The following is a 16696-nucleotide window of genomic DNA, read 5'->3' on the forward strand; positions in this document are numbered from 1 at the left end:
TGGGCCCCTTTCTACAAGAAAGACATTGAGGCCCTGGAACGTGTCCAGAGAAGGGCAACGAAACTGGTGAGGGGTCTGGAGCACAAGTCTTATGAGGAGCGGCTGAGGGAGCTGGGATTGTTCAGTCTGGAGAAGAGGAGGCTCAGGGGAGACCTCATTGCACTCTACAACTTCCTGAAGGGAGGTTGTGGTGCAAAAGGGTCTGGCCTCTTCTCCCAGGCAAATAGTAGGACCCGAGGAAACGGCCAGAAGTTATACCAGAGGAGGTTTAGGTTGGATATTAGGAGAAACTTTTTCTCTCAAAGGGTGGTCAGGCACTGGAATGGCTGCCCAGGGAGGTGGTGGAGTCGCCGTCCCTGGTAGCGTTCAAGAGGCGCCTAGGTGAGGAGCTACGAGATATGGTTTAGTGCTTGTGGTACTGATAGGAATGGGAGGGTGGTTGGACTAGATGATCTTGCAGGGTCGTTTCCAACCTTGTGATTCTGTGATTCTATTTTTCTTAAAAAAAAAATAAATAAATAAAAAAAATCTGCTTATCAAAATATGACTGCTTCCAGAGTGGTAGCAATTCACTCTTATTTCATACTGCCACCTACTGCACTTGAATTAGAGCAAGAAAAAGCAATTGATATCTTATCTACCAAAAACTGTATCGGTCTAAAGAGCTTGTCTACTTCTTAATAGTGTTATTTTTGATACCATGCAGTATCAAATGTTCTCCATATCTGTAGTTAATTATTGCTCTCTCAACCTGTTCGTCTCTCTTTCCAAACACGAGGTAGTTGTCCCTCCTAAAGCTGCCCTTGGCTTTATCCTATGTGCTATTAGTTCTAAAATAATAAACTAACTGAAAATTGAATGTTTTACAACTGTTCTGGTAGAAATCAACTTAACCTGTCATGTCTACAGTTTGGTGCTACACTTAAGAAATTATTATTGTTTGCAACAGAATTTTGTGCTATCACAAAAGTTTCCTAAAGCTCCATTAGAGGCAGAGGACTTCTAATAGTATTCATGTGGCTCTCAGCTGCACTTAAGTACTTAAAGGTTAAACAAAGCTGCTCTGGATTACAATTACTACTTCTCTGCTCCTTGTATCTTGAACCTCATCACTGAACTTCTGGAAATCCTGACATCAGCACTGTTAATTTCGGAGTGTTTTCGAGGTAAGCGTTATGCACCCCGTTTGCTTACAGTCTTTAGAAGGCTGTTGAAACATATGTCAGTGTCATCAATATCTCCTACCAGAGAAACAACAAAAATTGTTAACAAGAGAATATAACGAATTTTAATTTAATAAAGGAATACTATGGAAGATCTATTAAAATACTCCATAGTACGGAACGTCCAGAAAACACAACTCCATCAGACTGGGGGCTGCAGCTTCTGTTTCTTCACTGCTTTCAAGCATTCTATCTTTTCTTCTCTCAGTGCCTTCAAAAGTTTATCTAAACAGGAATGAAAAACAATTTGTCACCAACTGTTTATTTAAAAAAAAAAAGTAATTTGTTAGGCAAGTTAGTAACTTTCTGTAGCATTTCTTGTTTAGCAAATATCTGAAATCCTGAAGTTTCTCAAATGTACTGAAAATAACAAGTATTGAACTGTATTACTATGATGGGGGGGGGGAAAGGGGGGGGTGGAAATCCCACCATGATTTTAGCGTTCTAAAAAGCAGTGTATGCAAACTGCACATCACAACTTGGGATTTTCCTCCCAGTGTGTGCCCCGTGATGCTCTCTGTGGCCCTGGGGAGATGATGTCCTTCCTGCAGCCCTCCCACACCACTGTGAGCTGCTCCACCCGGTAGGTTTGGAAATCAAAATGCCAAACTCATTTAAATTTTTTTTTTTCCCTAAGCCTTTGACCACCTGCGGCCATTACTGGCTGTTTCTTTACACCTGTGATGCTTTGCAGCTGCAGGGCCTCGCTGCTGGAGGTTGGTACCTCTCGGACCGACCAACTCCCTTTACGCTGAGCGCTTTGGCTCTCTTTGCTAAGCCCTGGGCTGCTTTGCAGGACTAACAGCCTCACGCACACTGCTGCGCGTCGAAGTCTTCGCCGATGAGGGCGAGCAGCTCCAGCTCCTTCACGCGGATGCCCAGCTCGCAGATCTCGTCCTCCAGCCGCGACGCCTCGTCGGACGGCTTCGCCGCTCTCTCCTCGGCCGCCGGGGGGCAGAAGAAGCGCAGCGGTTCGTAGGCGATGGGCGCCAGCCCCGCGGGCGAGCGGGAAGCCCCGGAGGGAAACGGGCTCTGCCCCGGCCCGCACGCAGCCGCCAAGGTCTTCCACGGGCCGCCGTCGGGCTCGGAGCGGTCGTGGAAGTGAGGGAAATAGCGCGGCCGCTGCGGAGGCTGCCCGCTCATGGCGCTGCCCGCTCGCCGATGGCGCTTGTCCCGGATAACGGCCGCGCTCGAGGCCTCCCGTGCATCGACCTTCCCCGCGGCTGCACGCGGTGAGAGCGCGACGCGCTCCGGCGCAGCGATACGAAGACCGGCCGTGCGCCTCTTGCCATTCCCGGTGGATCGAGGAGGAGAGCCGGAGGAGCTGCAGGGAGCGACGTGCAGACGCAGCAGCTGTAAGTGCCGCCTCTGGGGGGAAATGTGCTGGAAAAGTCAATGAGCTGCCCCCATCTGGGGCTCGGAGTGCTTTTAGGTGCGCGCAGCGCTTTGCTTGCAGCTAATGTGCAAGGAGCTCTGCTCTGGAAGCTGCCAGGAGCTTCCACTTACCCGCCCGTATGTAGCTTTCTGTTTATCCGTGTATGCAAAACAATCAAACACCGCAAGGGACGCGTTGCTGTTACATCTTAATTTGATCCTGGCTTCATACTGGTCAGACGTCTGCCTTCAATTTTGGCACTAAAACGTTGTTTAATTTAGTTTTTTTTTAAAAATAGTAAATTGAGATCCTTTAGTCTTGGGTTCTGGAAATGAAAACATCACGTAGACAGGAATCTTACGTAGCTAAACTGACCGTAGGCGTTACGAAGGTGTGAGCTGTGAGAAGGAGTTTGTATGGACTCTCCTACGCCAGCAATTGCAGTACAGTTAGTTGCGCTGTCAGACTTGATCCAGCAGAGGGAGGAATATGCACGCTCTTGGTAACGTGCTGTAATTTGGTAAATTTAGCACATCTTTCAGGACGAGTTGATATTTGAAGTCTGACAAGTGACGTGCTTATACATACACGTTCATTTTGGAGAAGCAGGTCTCTTGTTTATGTACCCAGCAAAGACAGCAGCTGACAGTATTCCAGCCAACCCTACTCTACAGTAATTGAAACTGGCTTGGGAGCATCGTTTGAAATCCTTTTCTGTAGAGAGAAGTTAAGGATAGTCAGATAAAGTTGCAGAGTGTGAGGGCCACTAAAATATGCTAGCAACAGCAGGTGGTGCAGCTTGCAGTCTCAGTGAGAATATTAACGTTTCAAACAAAGGCAGGAATGGCAAACTGTGCTGTAAACTGCTTGTGTCACCATACGATCTGTGTGATTTGAGCAGGCGTTTTGTGTGTGCCTTCATTTGTGCTAGACTGATGAAACAGCACTGAGGAGGCTGCCTTCCTTTGGCTGCTGTAGTTAGAATTTGTTGCCAATGCATGGATTAAATACTGATACTCAGAAGTGTCCAGTGTACGTGTGTGTGAATGTGTGTACGCTGGATGTGTCAAAGCTCCAGCTTTTCCATTTCTACAGTGGATTTTGTACCATGTTTAAAGAAAGAGCATTTCTGCCACTGTGAGACAACGTGAAAAATTGCACGTCAAAAAGTTAGATTTCATATCTGATGTGCTATTTGTAAGCATAGGCTGATACATCACAGTTCTGCTCCATTTAAACTAGTCTTGTTCTTTCAGCGTGGATGTTGTACCATCTCGTGTTGACGACAGTTTCCAGTAATTTGCGATCAACCTGTTTGTTTTTTCCTGAACTCTGCTGCGTTCTTCCTTCTGCATTAACCAACCTCAGTTTTCCACATGCTTGTGTCTATAATGTTACTGCATTCAGTTGTCTTTCTATACAGTATCTTTAGTGTGCAGTCTCTTAATGATTCTGCTCATCTCTTTGTCTTCCCTCAGTCAGTCCAGAATACCACTGATGAAATTGTTCTCCTTTCTCATAGTTTCTGGTACATTTATCCCATGATTATCCTCCCCCTCATCTGCATCAGACCTTTTTCTTTCAAGGCTTTCCACAATCTAGGTATGTTCTTTGTAGATATGATGTTGCCGTTCCTTTCTAGTTTAATAATGTACTTTATACTATCAGTATTCCCAGCCCTTATTTCCCATCATTCAGATTCTCCATCAGAAATTACTGGCTTTTCAGCTATTCTTTCTCCTTTCTAAGAGAGAACCTAAAAATCCACGCGGGAGCTGCTGTGATGCACTTCAGAGCCACGTATTTGCAAGCAGTGAGCTGTGACTCTCCTGCTCCCCTTGCTCTTATCTCTTCCCTGTGGATGTTGTCTGTCACATTCATGCCATTTGTCATGCTGCTTCCCAATGAGAAGAAGAGGTGTCCCACACCTTGAACTATTGTACTGCATCTAATTTGTCACTTGTTCCTCTTTCTTTATGTCTACAATCCCTTCCGGAAGACCTTCTTTCCTGTGTTTGACAAGCTGTCAGATCCAATCCTAATCAGGAATGTGGGCTTCTACTACAGTCATTTGAATAAATTAGTCTATATTACTTGCCATTAATAAAATATAATGATATTTGCTGGCTTCCTATTGTTTTCAGCCTGCAATCTGTAGGACTCATTAGTGGAGCTGTTTTCAGAAGCATGCCACTCCCTTCCCTGCTGAATGCTCCTGGTCTGCTGGATGTATTTCGTTACAGCACAAACCAACATGCAGAGGGCTATTTATAAAGTCTCAAAGCACTGTGCCAGCAAACAAAATGAACAGTGAGCAATTAATCAACAGTTACATGACTTGAAAGAAGTGCTAATTGGAAAAGTTTTTAAGGAATGAGTTTACAATTAGAAATAGAAAATAAGACAGAGACTTGATGCCTGAAATAGCATTTTGGACTGATGAGCAGAAATGCAAGAAGTATAAGAGAAAGAAGGAAAAGAAAAGCTGTATAAGAAACAAATTTTTAATTTTCTCCTCAGGTAGCTCTGTGTCAGTCTTTAGGATCTGAAGAATGTTCTCACTTTTGGATTGAAAGTGTATAAGTCAGTATAGTTTTCATTGTTAGGTACGTTGGAGGTGTGTTCTGTTACAGGTTTTGTTTTAGTGACCATGACTGTCGGTATCTTTCTTCTGACTTACTTGCTGCTGTGTTCAAAACACATGCTTTATTCCAAGAACACAAAAACAAATAAGAAAGAAGTTGCCTGAAGGACTTAAGGTTGCTTAAAGGCATTCAAGTCTGGTAACTGAGAAGCTGGGAAGCTTTGTATATTTTATATTTTTTCTTTATTTTTTTCTTTGCAATTATATATATATATATATATATTTTTTTTTCCTTTTCACTAATATACCAAGAATTCGAGTTCAGTGGATTCAGAAGTGGTGTAGGTGATACACTGTTACAAGATGTAGAGTTGTGAAGGCGCAGATATTGAATAAATACTATTTAAAACTTGCCTGTCTGCAGGCTCACTGAAAAAGATCTATTGAAGGTGCTTGTTCTCATGCATTCTACCTTGGATGTATGTAGGGTGCCGGAGAAGGAATGAGATTGCTTTGGTATGAAAGAGTAGCATCTGCTTGTTAATTCAGTAGATGGTTCCTTGGTGATTTTGCCTTTAAATACTAATTGGCACTTTCCAAACACAAGTCTTTGCCAAACCTTCTTCTTGTTACCAAGTATATCCCTAGGGTGACTTTCTTTTTTGAAGTTGTATTTTTAACAGTCTCTTCTCAGGAAATCCTTGTCTAAGGTACTTGGCAATCAAAAGGAAGTTACTGGATTTAATTTTTGCTTATTAGCAGCAATCATGCTGTAATTCTTAAGTGCTGGCAGTAATCTTCGGATTTTTAAAGATTCTTTTTATTTCAACAGCAAGATTAAGTGTGTATATATATATATATATATATATATATATATATATCTCCATGTATAACTATGTCCCATTGCCTGTGTTGTTGATGAAGGCGTTGAAGAATGCCAGACATGAGTTGGACTCCAGGGGGCCACCACTCGTGTCCGGCCTCCACCTAAGCGTAGAGCAACTTTTTGGCTACAACAATCCAACCAACTCCTTATCCCGTGATTCCACTGGTCTTCAAATCCATTTCTCTCCAATTAAGAGGTAAGGATGTGGTGCCAGGCCATGTCAAAGGCCTTGCAGGAGTCCAGGTATACATCAGTTGCCCTTCCATTGTCCACCAGTGCTGCAGACCCACTGCAGGTGTGCACAAAATATGCTCTGATTAATACTGACAAAAACAAGATCTGAGCTGATGAAATCCTCGGTTGCATACTAAGTGTATGTAGACCACAGAAATTTCCAGACAAGCTCAAGTGAAACCTTAAACTGTTTTTCATCCTAAAAAAAAAAAAAAAAGCCATTACCAAGGCAATGTGTAACTTCTTGCTGTGAGCTGCGACGCCTTGGATCTTTGGGAAATGTTGTCATTCTTAAGTGCTAGAAGAAGTATTTGGTGGATTTTTTTTTTAAGTTTTTGTTAATTCTATAGCAAGATAATGTATGGATTGCTGTCATGAAATGGAAAAGATAGGAAGAGGATCTCTATGCTACTTGAATGTATTTCCAATGTATTGGGGGTTGATTATCATAAATCAGTGCACTTTTAAATGATGATTTGGCATGTAGATCTCATCGTTTATTTGGGAGATTTTATGCAAAAATCTCTCAAATTCGTATGGATTTTACTTTGAATACACCTATGCTCGTAACTTAGCTCAAAGAAGCACTAACAGAAAAAGCCTTTGTATGGGTCTGTAAGATCTCTGTCAGTTGAAATTGGGGGCTATGGATTGTGCCAGAAACCTGTTATGCCTTTAAGGATTAGTCTTCAGTGCGGTGCATTTTCAGAACAGTGAAAATATTATATATAATGTGGTTTTTGTTCATATTTGCCAAAAGTTCCAGTAAAAAATAGGCTTCAGTTATCCTTGGGATCAGGTTTGCTGCAGTTTGGAGATGTGGATGGTTTCTAATTATAGCAGCCTTGGGATGTGAATGGTCTCTGACTCGCTAATAATTTTCTTCAGAGCTGCAGCCCATCCTATCAAGGCGTGTGAAAACGTATCAACGAGTACAATTTGCTCTACTTACATTAACTGCTTAGAATAATGGAGTCTGGCTCCCACCAAACATAAAGTACAATGATTGCAATGAAACTTTGTTATAATGGAACATTGAGTTTCATTAAGAGGCGTTTTCATCATACAGCTTGGCTGATTCAGAGCAGAGATGTCATTCAAGTATTCGAGCCCAATATGCCTTTGCTCATGTTGCTAGCACTGTGTGTTGATGGATAGAAATTGTGGTGTAGGTAACATTTTCTTTGAAGCTATTTTGGGCTGACTTTTTGAGCATACAAACAAGATCTATATTTCATTAACAGGAATAGCAACTGGCATATTGACTTTTTAGAATAAAGAAGACTGAATTAGGAAGGAAGACTAGGAAGACTCTTTCAGTTATGTCCACTGAAGGGATTTTTCAAAAAATGGTTTTTAGATGAAATTAGTGAAATGATTTGGAATGTTTAAAGATTCTGAGGAGAAACGATTGGGGATATTTTTTCCTTTGCTTTTATCGTTGATTAATATACGTTTACCTTAAAGTGTTTATATTCTTTCTAGAGCTTCTTTTTACATAGGCAGGTCCTGTTATTGTCTCTTTCTCACTGCTTCTCAAAAATGTAATTCTTTCCCTATCTCTCCAATTCCTTCTACTGTTCACATACCCTAATGCAATGAAAGACGAGCTTTCAATTCTGGGGTGCCTCTGTTGTTTTCTTACTTTAAAGACTGAATTTTACCAGGAATGTAGAAAGGGCACCCAACTTAAACACACGCTTCAGAGGAAGAGGCAAACACAGTGAAGAAATTAATGCTACGGCCACCAGCTCAGAAAAATAACAAAGAAGGCAGTCCCGTGAAAGTGACTTGTATGGAAATAACTGGAGAAGGGAAACAGGGAGGGAGAAGCATAGAAATAAGGGAGCATACAAATAAGGAAGCATATAGTGTGTTTTTATTTACATATTTATGTTAAGAAGGTGCTTTCCCAAGACCCAGAGATAAATGTGGGGAAGAGCAGTGTGACTGTCACTCACAGGCACCTTCCCCTGTGTTGCTGCAGCGGGTATTTCCTGAGCAGGGCTGAAAGAAATGGCTTTGTGGATGGCAAACTTTAAAATTAGATGGAATAAAGTGCAAGCCAGCTGCATCATCAATCCTGCACTAGCAACGGCTAATTCTGTGCTTCTCTGTTTCTTTGAAACATCCTCTACCACACAGTCATAAATGTTATGACACCTGTGGCTCATTTTTCCCTTGTGCTCTTGATAAAGTTCAAAATAATGCTGAAGCAAACCAGTGCAACGAGGCTGTGGCTGAGTATCCTTTGAAGACATTGGTGAGGGAGGATTTTTCCCTTATAACCCATACGAAAGTTGTCTGAAAATAACGTTTGGCCCATTATAGTGAACTACTTCCAGCACCACGATGTTGGCTGCGGCCTTGTCCCTCTGGTGACTGAATTTCCTCTGGCTTCAGTGCAGTTGCTGAAGCTGCTGTTTTGCAACGTATCATCAAAGCTCGATCCCCTACTGTTAACTGAGATATATTAATTAGTTATTTTATGGCTTTCTGTCCTCAACTCAGGAATATTAGAGGATGAATAGCTGTAGAACACCTTGCATATTCAAACATCAAGAGAGATTTACCTCTGGTAAATAAATGCTGCTTGTGTTAAGCTGCATCCCAATGAAAACGCTTGTGAAGCAGTGTGATGTAGCAAATCAGATCCAACATAAACAGATGACATGTGTCATAAATGAAACAGGATGCATCTGGAAAACGGTGTAATGAAAGTAAACGTATGATTTCAGCAGATTGGGATATTCCTAATTAGCCCCGAATAGCTCATTTTCACGGTTAAGTATACATCCGTGTAATTAAAGGCCTAGTGCCTCGTGATAGTCGTGATGAGTGCTCGTTCCTCTTATTGCCAGCAGATGTCTCTCTTGAATGCTGCAAAGCAAGGCGACGGATGAGCTCAGCTGTGCTGTAAGGTCCTGGCCTGGGTCGCACAGCCGTGAAGTGCCTCATTCTGGCTGGTTCCCACTTAACTGAATTTCTCCTCTGTGTGGCAGCACGGCTTTGCGCACAGAAGGCTGAAAATATATTGTGTTAATGGCACCCGAGAATGCATGTGCACAAGTGCCATCAAAATGTGCTTCAGTTCCATCAAAGATAAGAATGGAATGATTGCAGGAATGACAACTTGAAAAATATCTTGTTTGACTTCATCAGTGAGGACTATTACGAAACATTGAGGGCCTAGGTAAGGTTTGACTAATCAAACAAAAAAGATCTATCTAAAGTGTAGAAAACTTTGTTGGTTTGGTTGGTTTGGTATAATAATGAATTACTCAAGTGCTACTTTAGACCCTACTCCCTAATTCATATTCTGAGCGGAAGCAAGGAAGTAGTCTGGATAGGGGTGGCAAATAATATAATCTCTTATGTTTTACCTTACTAATGCTGAAGGAAGATTATCAATGAGAATGTGGAATTTGCTGTAAGGAACAGGCTGGCTGCCAGAGGTTGGGGGCAGGGAACTGGATAGGGGTGAGATGCTGAATGAATGGATGCAAGGCCAAAGAGGGTTGCTAGAGGGACAGGTCACAATGTAAGGTGGTTGAAATATCAGCTGCTGTGTTGGATGGCAGAAACTTCAGTGTGCTACAAAGGAGTGGATATGTACTAGAAGGCCAAAGAGAGAGAAATCGCTGGGGGGGAAGCAGACATCGATGAAGGACTTTCTCCTTAGCACAGCATGGTGCACTAACTGGATCCATAGGAAAGGGCTCACAAGAAGGGTAGAAAACTACAGAAATTGGAGTACTGACTACTGAAAATGGGATGGGGGGGAAACGTTCTGGTTTTGTTCATGATGTAAATGGAGATGTTGTGTCTGCGCAAGCACATGTGGCATTAGAGCCTTGAAAATAATTGTCACTGAAATACAGACACGTTTTACACACAGCTCTCAATCATGATTGAGAGGAGGAGAGGCTGTGAGGGCAGAGATTAATTGTCCAACAGGAGAGCTAAATCATTTTTCTCCTCTGAATACTCCTCAGGTACCACATAAGTACAGCAGTAGCGTGGCAGATCTAGTCTGCTACCTCAAGCTAATATTCTGTGTAGCAAAATATTTTTTTTTCTAATTCAGTCAGAAACGAAGTCTGATAAAAGCCCTGAAGAAACATGCTGGTTTTAGTCTTTTTAATACAAACCCTTTAGGAAACTGTGGAGCATCTCCAAAAGGATAGATACTTCAGAAATGCACTGCTAGAAATGAATTCTCTTATTGTGTTTTGTGTTACTTCTCAAGTTCTTTTAGCTTATGATATGAAAAGCTATTTCTCTTTCACTGTGGGAGTGTTTCTATGGGAAATATGTATCTGATAACAACGGATTCCACATAGGGTTGCTTCAGGGATACGTGTAGTTTCTGAGGGCACGACTTCTATTGTAAGGAGAACTTAAGTTCTCCTTTTTTAATGAACCATGCAGAGGAAGAACAAAGAAGGCCTTGATAACTTTGTAATGAAGAAAACGAAAAAGTCTTATTTTCAAACCTGCAAGCACAATTGTGTGAGTTCAGCATTCTAGATATGCAGAGAGAAGAAAAATAACCTGGGTGGCAAATTATCTTTGAAAATACATGGAAAATGGTTGTCCATTTTCCTAGCTGGCTTAGCAAATTAACTTTTCCTTATGATTTTTAACCTTTTAAGAGAGGTGGTTTAGGGCTGCTGTCCTGCCACATCCTCCTGTTCCATGTATTCCTGGAAACAGTGGAGCATCTCTCTAGATTAACATAACTTGAAAGCTCTATTTCTGCACAGCTGGTCAGACCTTACTTCTCTTGTATGTGTATAAGGAATACTGCACAAAATGCTGACTGTGGGTGTTGGTGATAAGTAATTGCTGATAAGGAATCTGGTTAAATTGCTGATCACTACATTAATGTTAATTCACTGCATTAATGCACTTTACTGGGAAGGGATTGGGAAGTGCTACAGGGAGAATCTTTCCTTGCTTTCTCTGTGTGCTGTGGAAATCCAGGTCACTTGACTTTATCAGCAGTTTGTTCCTGCAATAAAGACTCTGGCCGTATCATCCCTGTTGTGCTGGCATCCCCACGTTCATTCTGGTCTTCCTCCTCTGAACAGAAATGCAGTTTGACCTTTGTTCTCTACTGATGTGGATTTTAAGATACCGGAAGTCATGTCTGGGCTTTGAAATGTCAATACATTTATGACTGCTAACAGGACTGCAGTTTGCAAAATTTGAGAAAACATGAGTCAAATAATGCTTAGGATCTCTGGTGGTTGCTGGTAACTGGGAAAAGCAGCTTTTTTTTTTTTTTTTTTTTTTTTTTTTTTTGCTGTTTGGGGAAGGAATATTTGCTGCCATTGTTTCATGATGTCCAAACTTTTCCCAAAATGCTATTATGACCCTTAGTCAATATTTTATGCTCAAACATGTAAAAAGAGAGCTACTCATAGTCTTGACTATTTTGATGTGAAGATAACTATTTCGTAATGAAAAAGTTGTGCATTCTTGATGGATGGGCGTTTGAATTCAAGTGTCATAATGTAACGAGGGAGACAGTGGAAATATTTAATCATGTACAATTGACAGGATCTTGGTAAGAGCACCAGTCCTCTGTGATTTTCTTGGTGTACTCCAGCAGACCTGTGTTAACCACCTCAATTACAGTACGTGTTTGCATCTCATTGGTCTTACCTCCATGCTGAACAACCAGGAAAGAGGTGGCTGCACTTAAAGTGGATGCCACACGTTTTCAGGTCTGGTTTTGGTTCAGCTGGAGCATGATCAGGAGGAAGCATGGTGCTGAGGTGCTGGCAGGCTGCATTTGCTTGTGGCCCCCTCCTTGAGGGAAACACTGCTGGAAAATGGTGTAGAAACCCCATTTCAGTGGAAGTATATATTACAATCAGTTTGAAAAGTAACTCACTGCTTGCACCTGAGCTCCACTGGGTTGGCCCTGCCTTCTCAACAGGTGCTCAGTCACTGATACGTGCTGTGACTTAGCATTTCCACTGCATCACTTGTAGGCTAAAATACTGAGAACTCCTAGAATGTTTCCTTAAGGTGACTATGAAAATTGATTTGGTAATTGAAAATTGATAGAAAAAAACATGCTTGCTAGTGGTGCTCGAACATACAGTTAATACAATGCTTAAAATGTGTAGCTATTACAAAGATCAAAGCAAACGAGATTGTTATTTTAATAGTTATAATTAGGTATTCTATAGGGAAGAATATCTCATACAGAAAGGCATGGCAGTGGTAATGAGATCTTTTCAGGAAAAAAATATCCCAGTAGTTATTTCTGTGTTTTTTCCTTCTGGAAATATCCAGACCATAGCAAAAGTCATGCATATGTTTGAAAGCATTAGAGAGAAGCTGAAGAACAGGGGGAGCTGTGTGATTTGAAGCTATGTGGACAGGAAACAGCCCTGTCTGCTTGATCTGTTCCTTCAGGCAAGGGTTGGATTAGCAAGTGCTGCCCCAGATAAGGAAGAAATAATCTTGCCTTTTCAAAACATCACTATGACATGATGGAAATAGCTTTGAAATACAGGAATTGTGCTTCAAATCTTGAGCTTTTTGTTCCACTTCATTTTAAAGTCCTCCACAACATCTAGAGATAAATGGGCCATGTTGTTGCTCCTGGTCCAGGTTTGCCAAAGTTAACCTTCATCACAATAAAATGCTACTTCCGTGCTTGGGAATACTGTGCTGAGAGATGACTTTAAATCTTCAGAGACAACCAAGACAAGGGTTTGTCTCTTAGTTCCTTCACGTGCACTGCTGTCAGTTTGAATTGATTATGCTGACTCTCAGGTTGTTCCTAGATGCAGTTTAAGCAGTTGCTCTGTTTTGGGTATTATTAATGTGAGGAGCCATTTGTCTCTTTTTGCTGCAGTTAGGATCAAGTCAGGCATTTGAATTCTGCAGTGCACTTGTGGAGGAAGCCTAATATTCCTCTGCTTTGATATGACATGCATGTATTTTATTTGAAAATCCGCTGTTAAAATGTGTTAAATTTTCAAAACCAGAGCCAATACCCAAACTTCTCACAATCCAGCTATCTTGGCTTCTTGCCTGGTTAGAGCTGGAATCTATTGTTGTTTCACAGTACATCAAATACTAAATCAGAATTTAACCTAGTTGGAATTTACAGGAATCAAAAGCAGAGAATGTGATGGCATCAGCTGCTGCTTCCTGTCTGGAAAACATGGCATTTAAATCTGCAGCGACTGATGAACAAATCTGAAGAGCTGTTTCCTGGTCCGTGCTGTACATCTTCTCTTCTACTTTGCTACTACATTTATACACCCTGTTGTTTCAGCTCGATGTCAGTAATTTATGTCTCAAAATACAGAATACAGCCATTGTCTTCTAGGTTCCTCTTATGCTTGAGTGTGCCTTGTTTCTTCCTGCTGAGAACTGAGCCCTAATTGACATTTCAAGGGGGTGATTCCCCCCCTGTGCTGTGGCCCACAGATGCCCTTTGTGTGCTGTCCCAGCCATGGCCTCAAGGTCACAGCCCTCACGTGTTTGGTAGCAGGTCCTTTGCTAATACTGGGGCTGAAATTCTGCCCCAGAGTTGGGAATGGCCTGCAACCCAAATTACAGATGCACTAGGACCTGTGACCACCTCTTTTGTATGTTTTGAAGATGAACGTGGCTTCAAGAAAGACACTGCCTTTATTAACCATTTCAGGATGTAGCTGCTCAGCTGTTGAGGTCAGTCTCCTGCTTTCAGCCTGCTTTACAGTGCGATTCATGCCCCACTCTGTGGTGTCCCCAGTTCACAGTGGAAGACTGGTGAGCACAGAGAGTAACCTTGTATGATCTCCCTGCAGTTTGGTTTCTATTCAGCAATGCTATTCTGTTGTCTCCTTGCCAAAGCTGATCTCTGGGGTACTTTCAGATGCCAAGGAAGCTCCGAAATAATTGTCTCCTGCTCAGCTCAGGGAGGTTTATTAGCTCAACTGGAGTACACGAGGTTACACACCTGCTTGATTTTCCATTCCAAATTTCCACGTGTTTGACAGTAATGTCAGAATAGTACGTCACTGAGTTGAAAACATCCTGCATGTATTTTTGAAGAAATAACCACACAGTCTGGCAGATGAATTGGCTTCCTACTGGGAAGTCCAGTGCCTCTGCCACAGCCCATGTGCAACTAGACATACCCAGTGTGGTAGAGTTGCTTCTCTTCCCAGCCAGGCATAGCCAGAAGGTCTAAACCTATGATTTATGTAACATGATTGGATGCAATTTTACAACAAAAGCTCGGAAATCAGATTGGAAGGTCTGTTTCTGTGTACTTCAGACAAGACTTTTTCTTCTAGCTCAATGAAAGGCTCGTGAGCCATCGTGGTTACCTTTAGTCTTGGTTTGAGACTAGAGCCAGGGTTTTGCATGATCACAGGCTTTTTAACCAGTATTTCCTGTTGTAACTCATCCTCCAGTTTTGAGAACTACTGTATTTTTTTCTCTGGCCTTCTTGAATATCTTTCCTTAAATTATTTCAGATTATTCTCTTGCACTGGAAGAGGTGTCCTGAATTTTATGTATTAATTTATAAGAAACCTCCCACTGAGAGTGTTTCCTGCAGAATCAGAACTCTTTTTAATACAAGGGAGACTAAAAACTTCAAATGAAGCTCTGATGAAAGGAGAGCTATAAAATAAGGATATGGTTTAAAAAGAGAAAAGAAAAAAGAAAAAAAGAGATGACTTATTTCCCTTGTCTTCTGCTATCAAAATGGTCAATGCTTGATTTCCAAAATAGAGAGTTCACAGTCTCTAGTACTTTATAAGAACTGCAGGTCCCCAAAGATCAATAATAAACATTTATAGTCAATGCTGACGGTTTCATTTTTAGAAGAAACTCTTTTGAGTATAGGGAATGAATCTCTGCTGTTTAATTTAGTATTTATTGTGTGACTGCTTGTTTCCGTTTGCTTTGGTGATACTGAGAACAGAGAGGTTTACTGTTATTCTGGTCTTCCACTCTGCTTCTTGATGCTTTTAATAAAACCAAACGTGGAAGGTAGGCACCAGGCTGCACTAGAGATGTATTGGTTGTTACAGTCAGGTCTATTGTCATTTGTCTAAACTCAACATCTGGTCAAGAAGGGGACATACCCTCAGAATGCTTTTGTTCTGAAATAGTGGAAATACTAATAAATTTTAACTGTGAACCTTTCTTTGTGGAGGTTTACCAAACAGGTGTGCTTTTTCTTTCAGTGCTCACAGTAGCTGCTAGTATGTAGACATTTACTGCATTGAAGTGCTTGCCATTTTAGACCATATAACTTTTCCTAGTGCATTCTGTGTTTGTTTTGTGGACTAGTGGCTATGATGCAGTTTAACTATGCTGTGATGGTGGAAGTCCAACACAGTGATGCACAGGTTTCTGCAAGAGGCAGTGTATGCTACTGAACCAACTACTGCTCTGCCAATTGGGTCCACTTCAGGCATTGCCACTGATGTATGAGACAAATCACCTTGCATGTTTCCTTTTCTATTTGCAAATCTAAATCTTAAGATTGGCAGTTCTTGTAGTCTGTGTTTATGCTGTTTGAAATGGTTTGAAATGGTTATTTGTTGAAGCACAGCTTTGATAGAGTGGACTTATGTGGTAGTGATGATGCAGCTCTAGACCTACAGTGGATAGGACTTCAATTTATATGCATTCTTTCTGTTTAATACAGATACGGAGTGATTAATTTTTAAAACAGGTCTCTGCTGAAATCTAAAAAAAAAGAAATAAATAAATAAAAAAAATAAAAATAAAAATGAAGCAACAATTTCATTTGGTGCCAAAATAGTTAATTAAACTAATGATTACTGTTTCCATGATCTTATCCATTCAAAAACGTTTTAAAGACTGAATAGATTGATGCTCTTTGTGGGCACGTACTGCATTCAAGTGCTACATTTGAACCTGGAGATTGGAACCCATATTGTTTGCACACCCTGAAGGTTATTTAGTAAATGCTATCCTGCAAACAAATCACCCAGGGTTTAATAGTAGCCTATGGAGACTTTCAGTTTTAGTCTATCCTCTTCACTGATATCACGGTGAATAATGCTTCAGCAATGTTCAAAATAGAAGGAAGAGCTGAAAATGGTTTTCTTTTTAGTTGTCTATATGAGATGAATTGTGAGTCAGCCTTGCTGCCTTGTGATCATGGGCAGTGACGTAATCAGCAATTACTGCATCTGTTCTAGGAAGTGCCACCTGGAAAACTAAAAGATTGGATTTGTATCGTTCTATTTCTTAGCCTTCTTGGTCAATTTTGAAGCGCAGTGATAAAGCTGTACCAAAAATGGGATGGAATGTCTTGTTCCATTTGCTTTTCTGGACGCAGGATTTGAACGTTGGCTTTGTAAATGTTATAAGTGTCATTTATTTAAAAAATAACA

The 16696-nt window shown here is 41.2% G+C and overlaps 2 protein-coding genes across 3 annotated transcripts in view; one reads left to right on the forward strand and one right to left on the reverse strand.

The window, feature by feature from the left end:
- Window positions 1-16696, forward strand: part of KIAA1549L (KIAA1549 like) — a 299878-nt gene that overhangs the window by 111760 nt on the left and 171422 nt on the right. The gene's annotated exons all lie outside the window — the stretch shown is intronic.
- Window positions 1237-2825, reverse strand: CUNH11orf91 (chromosome unknown C11orf91 homolog). Of its 2 annotated transcripts, none has more exons than XR_008209518.1 (2): window positions 1653-1774; window positions 1237-1448 (listed from the first exon to the last, which is right to left on the reverse strand). XR_008209518.1 is itself a non-coding variant. In XM_052695653.1 (2 exons), the coding sequence occupies exons 1-2, from the start codon at window positions 2364-2366 to the stop codon at window positions 1366-1368; spliced, it is 411 nt and encodes a 136-aa protein (XP_052551613.1). In that variant the 5' UTR covers window positions 2367-2825; the 3' UTR covers window positions 1237-1365. The 2 variants fall into 2 exon arrangements, 1 of the variants encoding a protein (XP_052551613.1); XM_052695653.1 differs by lacking the exon at window positions 1653-1774 and adding an exon at window positions 2039-2825.

This window comes from Tympanuchus pallidicinctus, unplaced genomic scaffold, assembly GCF_026119805.1.
Source record: "Tympanuchus pallidicinctus isolate F22 unplaced genomic scaffold, pur_lepc_1.0 scaffold3, whole genome shotgun sequence".
NCBI classification, from domain to species: domain Eukaryota; kingdom Metazoa; phylum Chordata; class Aves; order Galliformes; family Phasianidae; genus Tympanuchus; species Tympanuchus pallidicinctus.